General features: G+C 42.8%; 2 protein-coding genes across 6 annotated transcripts in view; both read right to left on the bottom strand.

Annotated features, from left to right (window-relative positions):
- Positions 1-208: 208 nt before the first annotated feature.
- On the bottom strand, positions 209-8,767 carry LOC129186716 (prefoldin subunit 5-like). 4 transcript variants are annotated; one of them, XM_054785240.1, is made up of 10 exons: positions 7,460-8,767; positions 7,056-7,396; positions 6,847-6,975; positions 5,311-5,475; positions 4,452-5,222; positions 4,112-4,214; positions 3,959-3,990; positions 3,159-3,233; positions 2,960-3,065; positions 220-1,272 (listed from the first exon to the last, which is right to left on the bottom strand). In XM_054785240.1, the coding sequence occupies exons 5-10, from the start codon at positions 4,515-4,517 to the stop codon at positions 869-871; spliced, it is 786 nt and encodes a 261-aa protein (XP_054641215.1). In that variant the 5' UTR covers positions 4,518-5,222; positions 5,311-5,475; positions 6,847-6,975; positions 7,056-7,396; positions 7,460-8,767; the 3' UTR covers positions 220-868. The 4 variants fall into 4 exon arrangements, with proteins under 4 accessions (XP_054641216.1, XP_054641215.1, XP_054641218.1 ...); XM_054785242.1 differs by lacking the exons at positions 220-1,272; positions 5,311-5,475; positions 6,847-6,975; positions 7,056-7,396; positions 7,460-8,767 and adding an exon at positions 2,696-2,896 and having other exon boundaries at positions 4,452-4,677; XM_054785241.1 differs by lacking the exons at positions 3,159-3,233; positions 3,959-3,990; positions 5,311-5,475; ... (1 more) ...; positions 7,056-7,396; positions 7,460-8,767 and adding an exon at positions 3,449-3,625 and having other exon boundaries at positions 209-1,272; positions 4,452-4,497.
- Positions 8,768-13,891: 5,124 nt separating this feature from the next.
- Positions 13,892-18,367, bottom strand: part of pfkmb (phosphofructokinase, muscle b) — a 15,972-nt gene continuing 11,496 nt past the window's right edge. For both annotated transcript variants that reach the window (XM_054785238.1, XM_054785239.1), the window contains 5 exons: positions 16,618-16,679; positions 16,432-16,543; positions 16,276-16,375; positions 16,081-16,186; positions 13,892-14,153 (listed from right to left, as the gene is read on the bottom strand). In XM_054785238.1, the coding sequence (XP_054641213.1) occupies positions 14,012-14,153; positions 16,081-16,186; positions 16,276-16,375; positions 16,432-16,543; positions 16,618-16,679 (522 nt within the window). In that variant the 3' untranslated portion in view covers positions 13,892-14,011. The remainder of the gene's footprint in view (positions 14,154-16,080; positions 16,187-16,275; positions 16,376-16,431; positions 16,544-16,617; positions 16,680-18,367) is intronic.

Raw genomic sequence — 18,367 nt, 5'->3', positions numbered from 1 at the left:
CACATTAAAATGCATTTGTAACATAAGGGAAGGCTTTGGAAAATGTAAATATGACTTGTGTAGCAACTACCTCACCCTCCCATTAAGCAGTTATGGTTGGGCTCTCACTATATATATATATATATATATATATGTATATATATATATATATATATATATATATATATATATATATATATATATATATACAACACCAAAGATGTCCATTAAAAAGTAAAAAGACTGAATTTTATGTTAAAATAACTGGCTTTTAAAAAATAATAGTAATAACGTCTCTGACACCGGATTCCCTCATTTAATTTACTATTTAAATTAGGGATGCACCGATCGATCGCTACCGATTAGGATCAGACGATTTCCGTAAAAAACACGTGGTCGGGCATCACGTTCATGGGGGTACGTAGTAACTGAACAACTTTGCTCTCTTGTTGTCATGATACTAATCATGTCTTGTCCTCAAATTTGTGTGTGGTTTAACGAACAAACGCATGGTGTGTCCAGCCTTACGCTGGTGATACTATGACAGCAGTCATAATGACAAATGACCATATAATAGCATGAAGACGGTGGCCACACTGTGTGAGTGGAGATGTGCTTGGTAAATAAAGCAGCGTACACTTTAAATGTTGCCAGTCGTGAATAAAACACAAATAGAACCCCACCCACTCCAAAAAAAAATCTGCTCATAAGATTATTTTGAAATAATTACCTATTTGCCAGGCGCCCTTGAAATTGTCTAATGACATCCTTGGCCAATAACACTCTTCATAAATCAATTGAAACTGTATAATTAATCCATGTGATCTGTATCCGTATTGTCCAATCTCGCTCATGGATGATCGGTGTCCAAATCGGCAGCATCCCTAATTTAAATGAATAATAAATCAACCATCAGAGCAAGAAAAAGTGACTTGTGAAAAAGGCTTGGGAAGTCGCTTTGTCTTGTTCTGTTCTTGTTCTCTTTTGAGGATAGAATCCAAGATCTTGCCATGTCTGGAGTGAGGGGAACCATTTTAATCCCTGATTTCACCAAGCTTTCACGATGGTCAGCAACAGTAGGAAGCATCCCTGGGGGGTGTGGATGCAGCAGGTGGGTGCCAGGCCTGTGGTGAAGATGAGGGAGGAGCCGCTGCATCTGAAACCTGAGTTGGGGATTCTGGAGGAGCAGCTGTGGTTGCTTTGGCCGAATCCTTTGCCAGGTCGACCACCGATGCAGGAGTTCTTTTCTCACTCTTCTTCTCGTGTGGGCCTTTTCCTTTGAGAAGCTGAAATCTGATTGGACAAACTGGCTGTTGGGAATAATTTAACACAATTTCATACAAGAAATATGATCATTCAAGTTGCAAATGTAAGTTAGTGCTCGTGCTGGCCCTGACTGCACAACACTGATATACAGCAGGATACTGTCATCGTCATTGTCATCATGCTGCTTCTGCCATTTCTCCCAGGAAGACACCAAGCTAATTCCGTGTGACCAGTTGTTCCTGTCAGTCTGACCTAATTTTTAATATTATAGACAATTATATGATTGCATTTTACTGATATTACGCTGGTGACGTGCTGTATTTTGTTGATATGGGCATTAATACAGAAAGGATTACTCAGTTTCTGTGATTTAAGCAGCATGCGCTAGAGACTAAAATCCGTAAAAACAGACTACATGCACGTCCCGCATAATAGCCACTTTATTTGTTGTTCCAAATCTGCAGAGGTTTGGTTGTACATAGAATGCATTTTGTCCTGTTACGGACGTGTGGGATCGGTATCAAAACGGTTCATCAAATGAGACACAATATTCATTCGATACATTTTAGTGAGCATTACTTCTATGAGGTAAACATGATAAATCCAAAATAAAGTTCACTGAAATCCTGGTTGGATTTCCGTTTTTTCTGGCGCCCTCTAGTGGCCATTGAGTGCAAGAGCACCACACTACAGTATAGCAAAACCAGCGAAGAGTAACTTGGTGTTCATTGCTTATGTAAAGTGTGCAAATGTTCATCCACACAAACAAAATATCCTCTGCAGACTACCATAGCCAGCGCAGCCGTGCCACTTTATTCCATAAGCCATCAGCCACCTCATTATTGTCTCAAAGTGGGCCCCAGGATCCTCTCTCCCCCCAATCGCTTCATGTACAAGCACACTTCTGCGCTTTTCTTTGGATGCCATGTTTTTATCTTGTTACGTTGTATGAACAAGGAGAGTTGCTGTCACTCAGATGAAAAGATGTGCACAGAATGTGTGACATGTGATTCCTGCCACATAAAACCTTGCTATTCTACAACAAAACATCGTGTAACACACACAGCACTGTGTCAAATCCAGACTACGCACTTTAATTCAATCCTGGCTGTAAACTAGATTTATTTTATCTTTACCGGGGCCGATCTTGGGACTATGACGTCACCAATGACTGAGCCCCCTCTGCTCGGTCACGTCACTGACTTTCAAAGGCTGTACTATTATACTTCACACTTTTACCTCCGCCAAGGAGCCTGCCTGTTTGTCAACAGGATTACATCAATGAGGGGGCGGGGCTTTTTCACCAGAGATGATTTTCTTACATTTTATTTGACACATTCCTTCCTTTCTCATTGGAGCAATCTTAATTCCTAAATCAAACAAGTCAGAAATACGAGTGTACACTCACATTTCAACGTTCCACCTGCAGTTCCAAAAAAGTTCTAACTAAATAACCCCCCCCAAAGAAATGCTGTAAGGAGACGTCATTATGTTAATGATATGTTAATGATATGTTAATGAAGGACACTTTGGTTGTTTAGTTTCTTTGCTTTAATTTCAAGAGATGTCATGATGGGTTAAGCCTTGGTGCTGAATGCCTGCCCGCTTTGTTGCAGCTGCTGGATCTTTACGTTCATCACTTCTAGCACAGCTGCAAAGCACACCAGACCACATCAAAACAAATATAAACACACGTCTTACGTGACAGACTCACCTTGTTTCATGGCATGTTTCTCCTGAAGTGCGGGCTGAATTTTCTCTATCTGCTTTGTCAGGAAATCTATTTTCCGTTTGAAGAAAGCCTTGGAATCGGATACATTCTACATTTGGAGACACAGGGATGATACATTCTACATTTAGAGACACAGGCATCACTCAATTGGACAGATGGTGTTTGGAATACACCTGCTTACCTTTTCAACATAATATCCTGTGCCCACATCCACTAAGACATGCTCCACATCATTCAACGTGCCGGGCACATACATCTATACAAGGTCACGTTAAGGGCGATGCATCCGTCAAAGTTCCCAACATCAGAGATCACTAGAAATGCCTGGTCCACAAAGTAATCCCAATGTAAAGAGCAGACCTCCGCCAAGGCTTTAAGGTTTCCTAGCCTGCTACCCACAAGGCATGCCTTGTGGCATGAGTTTAAAATAGTATTGTTTTGCATGTAATGTGCGAGCATCTATTTTGATACCTGCATAATCCGTGTGGTGTAGTTACACTGTGTTCCACCGGATGCCAGCCTGTGAGGCTGTGCAAGTGTACGTTGGTAAACCTCACTCCCTCTGCCTTGAGAGCTGCGCTGAACACACGGTCGACAGTCCGGGCTTTTGGCCGTTTGGTCAGCGCTCTCGCCTCCCATTACAAGGTCCTGTGCGGGCGGTGCGAAACAGGGCGGGTTACAGTAGTTACATTGTGTGTTCCACTTGTAAATGAATATCACGCTGATTGACTGCACATAAACCAACTTTGCCTCTGAGTACTTTCTGTATAATTTAAGCTTTATCAATGTCATTTATTCTACCAACAAACAACCTAATTATGGAGATTAGAAGCACAAAATTGCCACAAATAGAAAATGTTTTGATTAAAAAGAAGCGGGGATCAATTGTAAACGCAAGAGGGATCTAGTCATCCAATCGTTCCAAAGTCAAACACGATCATTAGATCTGTTCATCTGATGAACTCCAGATGTAAAGGATACAGAACTTGTAAGTGGAACCAGTAGTTGTTTACCTGCACGAGAACAAAGACAACGAAGTCACTTTTCCAGACATGCCAAGTAAAAAAGTACAACTTGCGGTTGTGCAATGTTGAGATGGCTCAGATCTCGTCTTCCTTGGAAAAGATGGCTTACCTTGATTGTTTTGGTTGAGCGCATTCAAACTATCTTTTGCTTCGACGTATTTGGTCTGGACGACTTTGAGTTGACCTATTGAGGACGTCAGGAACTCAATCTCCTGCAAACCCAAATAATCACAGATAAAACACAATGCCATACTATACTGCCGTAGGCAGTAATAACGTGCTGCATTTAGCGTCACACTAGCGCTTCTGGGGAGGCTAATGTTGTCGTACAGCACGTGCACACTACTTCGAAAAACGCACCGCAATGTGTGCAGCTTTACGTTGTAACCACAATAAAACGCACAATTACGCTTCAGTCGAACTTAAACTACACGAAAGAGCAGATTCACCTGATCTAATTGGCTTTTAAGACCCTCTAGCTGAGGCAGAGACAAGTCCGTGAGATTAACCGCCATGTTGGGTGTGACGTCACGCTCTTATGTTTGCTTCCGGTTCAAAGACTGAACGCAGACATGCGAGATCGCACCCTAGCGGACCGTAGAGTACTCACAGCACAAGACTGCACAAATCCTTTCAATGTAAGTCTAAAAATGAATCAAATAGGTTTGTATGTCGCTTTATTTCTTGAATAAAACTATTAAAAATGCATACAAGTCGATATGACAACATGTGTACTTGTGAAAGCCCTATCCTGCAAAAACAACGTTCAAAGTCATGATAATATGGATTTAAATACTATGTGTTGTGTGGTATTACACTAAATATTAGTATCGCACTGAAATGACTGTTTGTGGCACAGACCAAGCAAGCGTTTGTCAATTAAAAAGTGCAATAAAATGCTCTGTAAAGATGTTATAACCACTCACTGTTAACAGTTGTTATAAATAAAAAAAATGCAGTACTTTACAATAAAAAAGGAAGAAAATGAAATATGTGAGCTGTAGCAGGCTGAGTTGCGCTACTGCAGATGGACTGGTAGGCCATAGACCACAGGTGCGGCGCCAATGAGGTGTTTTAGGTGTGTGGCCTGCCGAGAAGAGCCCATGTTGTCCAGCAGGGCGCTTCCACATTCAGATGACAACCAGGATTCCAACTAGGCTTTAGCAAAGCGGTCGATGTCTCGATCGGTTACATCTCACAGGTTTCCCAAAACAAAGGGGCTGTGGAATGAAATCAAGCCAGATGTATGCCATTTTTGATGCAAATAAATGCTTAATGTTTTAAAAAAAACTACAGAAAGCATCTCACCAGCCCGCTATGAGGTAATTGAGGATGATGCCTTGTCCCTCCTGATCCCCCCGAACGGCCAGAGTGGCGCTGCTGCACCCGATGAGCAGGGAGGCAGCTCTCATGGGACGCTTCAGGACCACCCGGCTGTCAAGGAAGCGTACGTCTACGTCGTGACCCATGAAACTGACGTGTCCAGAAGTGCACATGACGCAGAGGACAACAGCAGCTTTTCAGCCCACAGCAACACATGCACGTCACAACAACAAAACTATGCAAAACCTTTGGTTGGAACCGTGGGGATGATTGTGCCCGTGAGTTTGATCTAGTTGCTTTTTGAATTTGGTTTATGGTGGTTCATTGCTTCCAGACTCCACCGTGATAGGTTCATTTCCACCACGTAGGATTCCTTATTAATGCATGGAATATTCTCATAGTAGAAAAACGGATGTGTACACACATAAGACGCACGTGTCCACGTCATAAAATGGCATATTGTGGCGCACACGACCCGTGAGGACCAGTCAGCTCTTTATTTGACAGGAGCCAATCGTGAGCTGTGAATAAACTCATGACCAGCTTGTCAACCCATTGGAAATTGCAGGTCCTTAGTCAATAGAACAGTCTGACTCACGGTGTCATCTTACAAAGAATGCTAAAATCATCACACAGTAACTCAAAACTCAAAGGTTACACCTCAGAAATATACAAACATGTACCAATACAAGTTTAAAATGAAAAAAATGTTTTTAAAGTATCCCCATAATGCATTTCATTTGAGAAAACCATTTCATTGGAGGAGCATAGAAAATGGTGGATGGCGCTGAACTGCTGCCTCTGTCCAATAGAGGGAGCCAGGGGACCCAGAGCCCAAAGCCCAGAGGAAGGCCGACGTCATTTCAGCACCCCAATGAATGTGTTGCTCAGATGCAATGCTTTACAATAGAACTTTGTCTGTTCCATAGAACAGAAATTTGCCTTCCAACATGGCTTATAAAAATTCACTCACACTGAAGTACAATATAAAACACACAACAAAATCATAAGTCACAAACAAAAAATACTACAATACAAGAATAACAGTGCTAACGGAATGGGTGTTGAGTTGCTGTGTGATGAATTTAGTGTTAGCAAAGTGTTCTTTGTAAGATGACACCGTGTTATGTTATTATCCGGGTGTATATACAGTACGTATAATGATTTCCTTTGGGTTGACAAGCTGGTCATGAGTGCACTGATAGCTCGTGATTGGCTCCTGCCAAAGAAAGAGCTATCGTTTACTCACTGACTCGCAGGCGGCACAGTATTTAAACAAACTGTAGTTCTGAGGTAAAGGAGATGTCATGAGATTTGAATTTAGCCGCACCGCTGCATAAGCCGCAGGGTTGAAAGTTTAAGAAAAAAGTAGCAGCTTATACACCGGAAATTATGGCGAAAATTAATATCAAAGTGGCCCCCTGCGTCCTTTGATTTTTCAGTATGCAGCCGTTGGTGGGAGAGGTAGTAGGTCCTTGAGGACGTGTCCAACTAAATTGTTGAAGGTGGACGTGCACTTACTGGCTGAGCGCTTGCAGCTTGATGGCCAGTTTGAGAGCTTCTTGGCACTGGAGTCTGGCATCACTGACAGCACCACAGCTGGTTCCTCAGCACAACCATTTTCTTTGCACAACACGACAAGGTTGCTTCCTGTTAAATGATGGAAGGAAAGAGACAAATAATGTCTGGATTCATTTTTGTATTTTTTGCTTGTCTTGTGTTAAACATACCGTTGTCAATCTGAGCCATTTCCATTGGGTCCATGTAAGCATTTCCCCACTAAAGTGAGCAGCAGGCCGCTGAGGAGCTTGAGGCTTTCATATAAGGCAGCATCTGGGCTTTGGAAACTTTGATAGAGCTGAACCGTTCAAGGTCGGGCGTTTGAGCCTTATAGTGCACCATGCTGTGTGATGCAGCTCCGCTGGCTTTGTGGCAGTGAACTTGTGTCCAAACTCAGGTAGGAGCTGCAGAGCTCAAGGGCTTGAGCTCGCAGTAAATACCAACTCCGACAATGCCTCTGCTCATTGGCCTCTTTCAGCGCGGCACACAGATACGCCACCCCACGAGACACCTGCAAATGTGATTGTAAAAATACATTCTAAGCTTCTAAAGTGACAATTGTGACTGACTGTACCTGTCCTGTGCTGTAACAATACTGAGCTCTCAGTAGAACGAGCAGCAGGGAGAGAGAGGAAGGTCCCTCGCTGATGGTATCGGAAGCAATTTTCTCTGCTTGTTCAATCTGGGCCTGAAAACATAATTTCAGTTCTAAGGGCATTACCAAAGTCAGTTCCGTGGCGCCCATTTCCAAGAGGAGGCTGGCTGACTGACAGAGGGAGCTCACACCTCCCAGGGTGTCGGCAAGTTGGCGGGAAAGTTTGACAGCAAGCTGATGATCTTCCAAAGCTTTCAGAGGCTATAGTGGCAAATTAGACACATGTGAACATGACATAGCACTAGGGATAATCAATCAGTTCATTGATAAAGAAAAAGGTGTGGAATTGACTGTTAAGAAATCCTATCTTGAAGCAACTGAGTGAATCTCAACGACTCAACCTTCCCATTAAAAATAATACTGTAGTCAATCCGCAATATGGCAAACGATGGCCAAAAAACACAACTAATGGACACATGTATAAAAAGATACTTGGCCCGAACCAGGCGGTCTGTGGGCCACACCTGGCCCACCAAACATCACCTAGATGATGTAAACCATTCCATCTAATTAGTGCTCGCTCATGCAGTACTTCCTTCCCAACAGCGAGGTAAACGCGTCACAATGATGCTTGCATTTAAACAAAATATGGCGCTATCAGAAATGTAGACACTAAAAATGGGACTTTCATCAATGCCTGGACTACAAAACACATTCATCCCGCACTCCATCTCGGTTGGAGCATTGCTGCCTCCTCATCGCTGTTTCTCAAAAATGTCTTAATAAAAGATTGCTATTTTGTGGTTGACTACAGCCTGCTATTAGTGCAAAAAATTCATATTTCAGCAAATGTTCTTGGCCTATATTTGCATTTTCAAGCGTAAAAATGTTAGTAAATGTCACTAGCACTACCATTTACTTTGCGACAAAGTAAAGGTTTTGAAGAAAAATAACCTGCAGAGGCATTTTCACGTGAAACAAACTTTGACCTGTTGATTTTTTAATCGTTCGATTAGTCGATTATCGTCACAGGCCTACTGTTAATTATGACAAATAATAAAAAGGCCACAGCAAGAAGCGATAACCAGTCTGTCTGCTCACTGAAATCCTGGAAACAAACAACCTGGGCCATTTCACAGAGGTAGACGGCACACAGATGGCTGTGGGGGCTCTCCTCGTGACAGATGTCAAGCAGATCGCAAAGCGTGTTGTAGAGCTCGTGAGAAGTGTCGCCCGCAGCTCCTCGTCCAGAAGGAACAGCAGCACGCCTTCATCCAGTACACCTGTGAGGATACCACCACCAGCCTCAAGGTTCTATCATTTACACATGCTCCATATTGGCTTCCTTGGCAATGTCCCATATACCCACATACTTAAATGTCACCCAGCACCTCATGACTGACACCAGTATAGGCAGCAGCTCTTCCCTCCAACCAATGTCAGGTTGAGAGGATGAGATGAATGTCAATTTCATATTTTCCTGCACGGAATTCTATAATGCAGTACCTGATGTTGACCACCAGGCGGAAGTGTTGGCGTGTTTTATGGCGACTTTCTCCTTGTGACAAACGTTTCCTTTTTGTTCGAATAATACAATAATAAGTGTTTTTTTTGCTTATTAAATACTAAATCAGTAAATAATATAAGACTAACAGGCTGAGTACTCACACAAGGACTTTCATTTTATTCTTGATGCTCGTTTCAGAAAGTGAGCAAATGTGGCGTATTCCCTGGGGTGAAAGTCTACGTATATCTCTTATAGAGAATTTCATTAGGGAATGCTCGCGGGTCAGTGTGACCTCCTTTATGACGTCTTCCACACCTGACCATCACAAATCCATTTCTGCCAAGCAGGCTTCCTCCTTTATAAATGGAATATTTTTGGAGTTAGAGCATAGAAAACCTGTTTAGCACCTTCTAAATACACTTATTAGAGCCCTCCAGACAGGAAATAACACCCCTATTGTCACCTTTACACTCCTATTAGCCAATATAGTAGACATAAGAGAAAATAAGACATAATATAGAATCCTTGTTGTTCCTCTTATACTTTCAGTTTCTGTATAGTAGGGATGCCCACATACACATTTTTTTGGGCTTCCAATCAATTGTATTTATTTTTTTTAAACAGTCTTGCCGATCTGATACGGATCTTTTTTTTAAATAAGCCTTTGTTACAAACATGAATTTCAAGATTCAAGATTCAAGAGAGTTTTATTGTCATGTGCATGGTAAAACAGCAGTTATACCATGCAAGGAAATAGCTCTTGAAAGCATTAAAAATACTGCAAGCAAAGTATTGCTGAATGTACTTGTTGATTCCACAGCATGACCAACAATATTGTTTGGCTTTTGTTACAAACCTGTGTGAGTCAGCTGCCTAATCCAATACTGTCACGTGGTGGCTTACCGCCGTGTGATTGGACTCCAAAATGCAGAGAGACAACGGTGGCAAGTTAAAAGAGTTTAATACTCCTAGTCGTGTAATAAACAATACAGTCAAAAACAAAAACATAACCCGGGCACAGCCACGGGAAACAAAAACACAAGACGCTGCACAAAAACTCCAAGGCAGGAAGAAAAACCAAAATAGCAAAACTAGAACTGAGGTCGCTGCACAAAACCTGAGGCAGGAAAAAAACAAAATACAAAATACAAAACACAAAACAAGGTAGATAAACTAACAGCAACCAAAAACTAAATCTACAAAACTAGGAACGCTTGACAAAGAGCGTGTAGCAAAATGATGACAAAAACTAGATGAGGCAAAAATGAGATTTATCGAACAAGGTACGATAATTAAAAGGGCAAAAGCTTAACAGCAGAACTTGTGATGGTTGCTAGAATGTAGCACAAAAGTTCTAGAGCTTAAAGTACTTATGAGAGCTAAGCATGGCCAGGATAATGGTAGCAAGAGCATGCTACCTAACATGAAGAGACAATCTGGCAAATGACTGAACCACAAGCAAGAGCTAAATAGTCCAACGCTGATTGAACACAGGTGTGACAGGAAGTCCTCCCCTAGGCAGGCAGGTGTGCTGCAATGAGAAATGGTTAGATGGCAGCACACAGCATCAGACTATGACAAATACAAGATCCAATAAAGGATAAAATTGGAAAAAATCAGCGTGCAAAATACTTTTATGTAGGATTAGTAATTTGACATGGTTATAGATCAATGTGTGGTGTGAATTAAAATATATGGCTTTTTTTTTTAACAAATTCGCTTCAGTGTAATAGTTATTTATTGACGGTCCCTAGTATAAATAACTAGCGGTTAGAAAAGCAGTTCCTGTGCGAGCAGTGGCGGAGCCAGACATTTTTAATTGGGGTGGCAATAAGATACCTGAAATGTCTAGATGGCCAATGGTGGCCACGGCCAGCCAGGGGTGGGCGAGATATTGATATTTTTGAAATATCAATATTTCTTTTGAGCACGATATCAAAAGCGAGCATATCGTTCATATTGATATAGACTGGATATGATGCAGAGGTGGGCCGCACGGTGCTCTGGTGGGTATCATGTTGGCCAACATAGTCACAGTCTGGAGATCGGGAAGACATGGGTTTGATTCTCCCTTGGGCATTTCTGTGTGCATGGGTTTTCGTCGGGTACTCCGGCTTCCTCCCACATTCCAAAAACAGGTTAATTGGCGACTAATGAGAGTGTGAACGGTTGTTTGTTTATATGTGCCCTGCCATTGGCTGGCCACAAGCTGGTGTACCCCGCCTGTCGCCCGAAGTCAGCTGGGATAGGCTCCAGCGACCCTAATGAGGAGAAGCGGCATAGAAAATGGATGAATGCATGATGCAGAGGTCTCATGTTTCAAGATGGCGCCGCCCAAGTGGCAGCTAGTTACAGCAGCTCTGTATTTTCTGCGGCGTTTTTAGAGTTTAAAAGTGCTTTATTTGTACTTTCTTATTGTTTTTGTGCAATACCGACCCCTTAAACAAGTGTGCAGCTGCGGATGTTCATCTTGTTACGTTTGTAGCTTGCCTCTTGCTTGCTTGAGACGCATTCATTGACGGCTCCATTGTTTACACTCGGGCGCAGCTGTTACCTTTGAGCCACGCCGAGCGACCGCAGATCCCCGTGGAGATACGGAGAAAGAGAGGCTGCAAAGCGGGAGTGAAGCGCCGAAAGCGGAAAAGACGGTATAAACCATGTTTACCGTCTGCCATCAAGGGGAACGTAAGATGGAAGAGCTAACGGCGCTAACTCGGCTACAGAGGGACTAGCGTGAGTGCAGCGTGATTAAGTCTGATTATATTTCGCTTTTTCTATATTTATTTCAAAAAGAGAATAGACTATTTTATTTCAGCAGCTTTTTTTTTTTTTTTTTTTACATTTTAATAAAACAACTTTGCACGCATATTTAAATTTGACTTTGTCTAAACTCACTTTGTGTAAAAAAAATATGGGGATATACTGTATATGGTGAATCAATATTCAACCTAAATATATCAGGATATCACTTTTGGTCCATATCGCCCAACGTGAAACTAACTCGACCACGGTACACCGCGGGCAGGTCTACACGGTGGTGTTGCCTTTTCTTCTACTTGCAGGTGGTGGGAGTCGAGTGGCAACCAGCTTTGAGGCGCATTACCGCACTTGCCGTGTTGGACTGTGGCCCAGAGTTACCAACGTGATACAGCAACCGGATCGGCCCGATCTCGTGTCGGAAGCAGATATTATCAGATCTTCCAAATACAGCCGAACCTCATCCTGAAGATGGGATCAGGACCTCACTAGTGTACACTGTAGTACTTGCTGTGGTGGCTATTGTCTCAATGTAACACTACTGACACCTAGTGACCAGTGTAGAATACTACATGTCACATGTCTTTGAATGGATTTTCTGAATGCCTTATATTTGCATTTTTGTTGATATTTTTATGCTGGAAAATGATAAAGGCCAAATATACATAATATCAGCTTGAATGTGCATTTTTTGGACTAATAACTGGTCAGTCAGGCACGACATACATACATACATACATACATACATACATACATACATACATACATACATACATACATACATACATACATACATACATTTTGAAAAACCCTGATAAGACTGAAGCTGAGAAATTGGAAGCTCTATGCGGTGAGAAGAAAACATCCTGAGCAATAGTCACCTGTTATACATAATCTATAATACACTATAACACATTCCATGCTCTTCCAGCAGCAACAATACAATTTGGAAGCTGCACAAACATCCACTATAAGTATGAAAAAGTGTTGATAATATCACTACAATCGGCAGTAAGTCGGACCCGTTTCCAGTGAGGGTTGGACTCCGCCAGGGCTGCCCTTTGTCACCAATTCTGTTCATTATTTTTATGGACAGAATTTCTGAGGGGTTCCGGTTTGGTGGCTGCAGGATTGGGTCTCTGCTTTTTGCAGATGATGTGGTCCTGCTGGCTTCATCAAGCCGTGAACTTCAACTTTCACTGGATCGGTTCACAACCGAGTGTGAAGTGGCCGGGATGAGAATCAGCACCTCCAAGTCCGAGTCCATGGTTCTCGCCTGGAAAAGGGTGGAGTGCCATCTCCGGGTCGAGGATGAGATCCTGCCCCAAGTGGAGGAGTTTAGGTACCTCGGGGTCTTGTTCACGTGTGAGGGAAGGATGGAACGCAAGATCGATAAGCGAATTGGTGCAGCGTCTGCAGTGATGCAGACTCTACATCGGTCTGTTGTGGTGAAGAGAGAGCTGAGCCAAAAGGCAAAGCTCTCAATTTAACCGTCGATCTACGGTCCTACCCTAAACTATGGTCATGAGCTTTGGGTAATGACCGAAAGGACAAGATGGCGGGTACAAGCGGTCGAAATGAGTTTTCTCCGTAGGATGGGTGGGCTCTCCCTTAGAGATAAGGTGAGAAGCACTGTCATCCAGGAGAGACTCGGAGTAGAACCGCTGCTCCTCCGCATTGAGAGGAGCCAGATGAGGTGGCTCGGGCATCTGGTCAGGATGCCTCCCGGACGCCTCCCTGGGGAGGTGTTCAGGGCAAGTCCGACCGGTAGAAGGCTTCGGGGAGGACCCAGGACACGTTGGAGAGACTATGTTTCCCAACTGGCCTGGGAACACCTCGGGATCCGCCGGGAGGAGCTGGACGATGTGGCTGGGGAGAGGAAAATCTGGTCCTCCCTGCTTAGGCTGTTGCCCCCGCGACCCGATCTCGGATAAGCGGTAGAAGATGGATGGATGGATGGATGGTAGTCATGCATCAATGAACAAGATCAAGTATACTAAAACAGTGTGCATTTTTAATTCAATGAAATAGCTTTTGCGAGGAGTAACTGGTCTTGACTGAATGTTTAAGAAGCCCACAATTGGGGTATTTTTTGTACAGTTGTCTTTGTTTCGATGAAACACACCAGTGTGATTTGAATAGTTTATTGTGAAGCTCTTCATTTCCATTACGCCACAACATTTATTTATGCGGCACTTTTTTGAGAGATGGAGCCAGCAGAGGCGTGATGTTGAGAGCTGATGGTCAGAATGTACAACATGCTAAAACTACTGAGGAACCTGGCCCGTCTTCTTGATGACGTGCTCCAGTTCAGCCATGAGGGACGTGTCCAGGGCGATGTCGTACTTGGCCAGGATTTTTTGGATGGGCCTCAACTTTAGCCACCATTGCTCTTTTGGAATACGGTGTCTATGGAGAAAAACAGGGCAAAAAAAACATTGAAAGGATTAAAATGTCAAATCCTAGCTGAGTTTGGGCGAGAGGCAGGGTACACCCTGGACTGGTCACCAGCCAGTTACTCCATTTTGCACCAATGTCACTTAGCACAGAGATGTTATTTTAGGCATAATGACACGCCGAGTAACCTCTGAGAAGCTTATGTGAATTTCTGTCTTGTCTCATAGATAGTATATTAATCTTATTAATCTTATTAATCTTAGATTTCATCATTATTATTATTTGAATATTTATATTAAATGAATTCATTTATAATAATACATACAGAGTTCCCTCCTTTAACGCTGGGGATAGGTTCGCAAAATAGTCCTCAATAAGTGAAATTCGCAAAGTAGCCAACTTTATTTGTTTCCAATGATTGATGTTTTAATGCTGTAAAAGCACTCACCACGCACTTTATACACTTTTAGCACACCGGCATTTTATCACATTTCTCTCTTGTTTTAAACTCTCTCAAAGTTCAAAGTTCGTTTGAATTTTAATGATCAAACTACTAGGTTAGCGGTTAGCTTCTTCTGTTTCTTCTATTGTTTAGTGTCTTGGCGGTTAGCAAGCAGCTCACACGGTTAGCGAATTTGGTAGCCGAGAAGGAGATTGACTGACAATGGTCTACAGCCAATCAGGACACAGAAGACAGTGGGCGGTGCAGACAGAAGAGAGAGACACCGCTGCCTGCTAAAGCACAGAACTACAACACTCAACTTCCCACAATGCAATTCTTCTTAAAGGGCCAGGCTCGGCCTGCAACGGTGTCCTTACCCTGTAAAAAAAGCACTAAAATTGGACGCAAAACAAAATCTGAGAAACAGCGATGGAGCGAGGGAACACTGTAAATATGTAATATAAGGAAAATTGAAAATATTTGTATTTGATTAATTTTTGTATCCATACAGAGGAGGCATATTGAAATGTATTAAAATGTTAAGGCATCTTCCTGCCTGTCACTGTGCAATACGTACCCGGAATACAATCAGTTCAACTGGGTTCCACGCATGTGCAGAACGTGTCTTCATCCGGTCAGCCTATTTTTTGGCATACACATGAGGCGTACATCTATTTTACGACAGCAACTCCACTCCCAAAACGTTATTAAGATAGATAGAAATTTGACAAATAGTAACATAATCATTTTTTCTTATATCATATCCATAGTGCAATTGGACAATTAATAAGCCCTCTTTTCTTTGTTCCATAAATTATTTTCTGTTTTTTTTTGCCACTGAAAAAATAACACCCCAAAGCATTTACTAGAAGATGTTTGGATGGATGCTAGTTCTCCGTTTAGAAAAGAAACTCTCGCTGAATCCATCATTGCACTCTACTTACGGTGGTTTACACTGAAATGTAACTGCATTTTATGTGTTTTATTCTATTTACGTGTTTATACGTAGCGGCGATGACGTTTACGTCTGCACTATGTGCATTCTGTACCTTTTCACGTAGCTCAGGCTTGGTGGATGTCACAAGACGATAGAAACATCCCAAAGCTAACCAAGTATTTTAACAAGAGTCACTTACAACATATTACATACTGTATATGAAGTACGGTCATTGACCATTTATTTCATACTTGTAAAAAATAATAACTACCACAGCACGTGATGTTGCAGAAGCGCTGTCGTAAAAATGAGCTAAAGGAGGAAGTGACGCATGCGCAGGACCGATTGCGTTCCGGGTACGTATTGCGTCGTGACACTGCCTGTAGAGGGTGCCCACCTGCCACACAGCTCGTTAGCATAAAAGTTGCAGACACACAACATAGCGTGTCCCGGGTGGGGCTTTTAAAGTGTCTCAAGTCCAGCGTCAAGGCTACATTGTGGAAAACACCTGATTGTTGAAAAGCACGACAACGTGGACATTTCTTGCTCTAAACACGTACTCAAAGTCGGCCTGTTCTTTAAGCTCCGCCAGAGGCTGGAATATCAAAGCTCTCTTCCTCATGCCCAGCACACAAGCAGAATCTTGAGAATTGGCAAAGATGCGACCTAGAAATCGAAATTTCAAGTGAGAAATAAAAAATATATGAGTGTGAGGAGAACATCATCAATACTTGAGCGAGTCTTTCCGTCCTCACCGTGTCGGTAGCATTCCTTCAGTTTGTCAGTCAGCCACAAGACGGACTTGATCCCCATCTTGGTGGCAAAATTCCTGTCAAAGGGGCTGGGGGTTCCCCCCTAGACGCACAGCAGAGTGTTTGCTGCATTCCCAGAATGATGTCATGATGCCGTACCTGCTGCATGTGTCCCAGTATATTCTTCCTACAGTCAAAGACACCCTTGCCCTCCTCTGAGTATAGATTGAAGAGAACATCTGTGGTGTAGTTGGCGTTGCATTTCTCATTTCTGGACAACAACAAAAAAGACAGGCAATGATGAATGTGTCAAGATTTTTGTTTTGAGAAGTTTTCCATCCAGACCTTAGAATGAGTCCTCTCTTCACCGTCGTCTTCATCTTCTCCACCAGATGCTCCACGTTTACCTACAATCACAAAAGTTGGGGAATATTGCTCAGCAGCCTTTCTTAGGACGTATTGTGGGCCTGCCAGCCACTGCTGCTTCTCTGCTCTTTCTGCCACCTTTCTGCAGTGGCCTTACTGTGTTGTAGTTTGCCTTTCTTCTCCTGGCCTGTGTGTTCTTTTCCCTGCAGATGTCAAGGAGCCCGGGCACCCCTGTGGCTGATGGCTCATCCCTCCATTTAAGCTGACTGCTTGCAGCTGGGGGTGGCTGGTTCTTTGTTCCGAATCCTGCTTGTCACCCACACATGGACTCCTGCTCAGCTATTCGCATCGCTAATTTTTTAGTTTTTTGTACGGGATGATCGATAGATACTTTATTGATCTCCAAGAGAAACGGACAGGTATTAAGCTAGGCTAGCCCGGGTGCTTCCCAGCCACCCAACCAGCTCTTGGGCTACTTTTTGACTGCTTCATGGTGTTGCTCTCTGTTTGTTTTTTGCCAACACCATCGCCTTCTGTTTGTGGACTAACTATTTTGCACGCTACTTTTTAAAAACACTTGAACTGCTCCACGAGCTTTCTGACTCTGCATCTGGGGTCCAAACCTTAACAAGAACGTCACAGTTGGTCCCTGAAAAGAAACCAAAATCAGTCCAAACTGGTGCTATGCTTGCGTCACATGTGAGTGTTAAAGTGACATGAAAGCAGGAGTACAGTGATGAATAGTCATGACAGTGCATGGTATGCTTCTTTGACTGAGGTCAGTGACCAAGAGAGCTTCTGGTGCAGAAAGACAAAGACACTGTATTGAAGTGTAAGTGTCCATGTCCCCATCCACATTTGTTGGCTTCCAATGCCATTTTTTAATAGTCTGTCCGATCCGATTTTTAAAATTTTTTATAATAAGCTTTTGGTGACAAACATAAATTTGTGGAATTGAATATGGTTATGAAAATAGCTCTTCAAAGCATTCAAAATAATGCAAGCAAAACGTTTTTATTCCACAGCATGACCAACAATATTGTTTGGTGTTTGTAACAAACCTCCAATAAAAGATCCAATAAAAGATCAAATTGGAAAAAATGGGTGTGCAAAATACTTTTAGGGTAGGACCAATCATTTGACATGGCTATAGATCATTTTGTGGTGTGATTTACAATATATAACATTTATTTTTAACAAACTCTTAGGGCCCTTTGAAATGTGTTTTATTTTTTCCCAAATTCCTTTTTTTCCGTTTTAATATTTTAGAATTGCGTTTTTGACCTTGTCCACTTATTTGGCCAGCATAGTGTCACGCCCTGCAGTGACACCTGTTGGCTGCTTCAGGTGAGCTGCCTATTAGTTTCTCTTTGGTTGTTTTTGGTTTAGTGTTCCTGCTTTTGTTTATGGTTTGGTGTCCTCGTTTCAGACCCTGGGCTGTCCTGATGGGAGGAGCTACCCAACTAGCCACAGCTGTTTCCTATCTTCGCAACACCTTTTTAGGCACACCTGTGGTGGCAGGAGGGCGTCGTTTGATTGCTGTACATGGATGCACGGTACCGGCTACCGGCTACCGGCTTCCGGCTTCTCGGCTTCAGCCAAGACTTTTTGCCCGCCAGTTCCTACGTTTTAAGATAGAGGACCTTACCTTTTGCTACTCGTCGCCTTCCTGCGGGCCAGGCAGCTTCTCCCAGTAGGTAGCCAGTTAGTTTCCACCTTGTCCTGGATA

Source organism: Dunckerocampus dactyliophorus, chromosome 8 (genome assembly GCF_027744805.1).
Source record: "Dunckerocampus dactyliophorus isolate RoL2022-P2 chromosome 8, RoL_Ddac_1.1, whole genome shotgun sequence".
Classification (NCBI taxonomy): Eukaryota; Metazoa; Chordata; class Actinopteri; order Syngnathiformes; family Syngnathidae; genus Dunckerocampus; species Dunckerocampus dactyliophorus.
The sequence above is the reverse complement of the archived record's forward strand: the minus strand, read 5'-3'. Positions and strand labels throughout refer to the sequence as shown.

Bases quoted from the DNA above. Each gene is read 5' to 3' on its own strand.
- LOC129186716 (XM_054785240.1), bottom strand. From the start codon at position 4,517: ATGGCGGTTAATCTCACGGACTTGTCTCTGCCTCAGCTAGAGGGTCTT. The intron at 3,066-3,158 runs GTAAGCAGGTGT...CTCCAAATGTAG, and splicing joins CAGGATATTATGTTGAAAAG to AATGTATCCGATTCCAAGGC. The intron at 1,273-2,959 runs GTGAGTCTGTCA...TTGTCCAATCAG, and splicing joins GAAACATGCCATGAAACAAG to ATTTCAGCTTCTCAAAGGAA.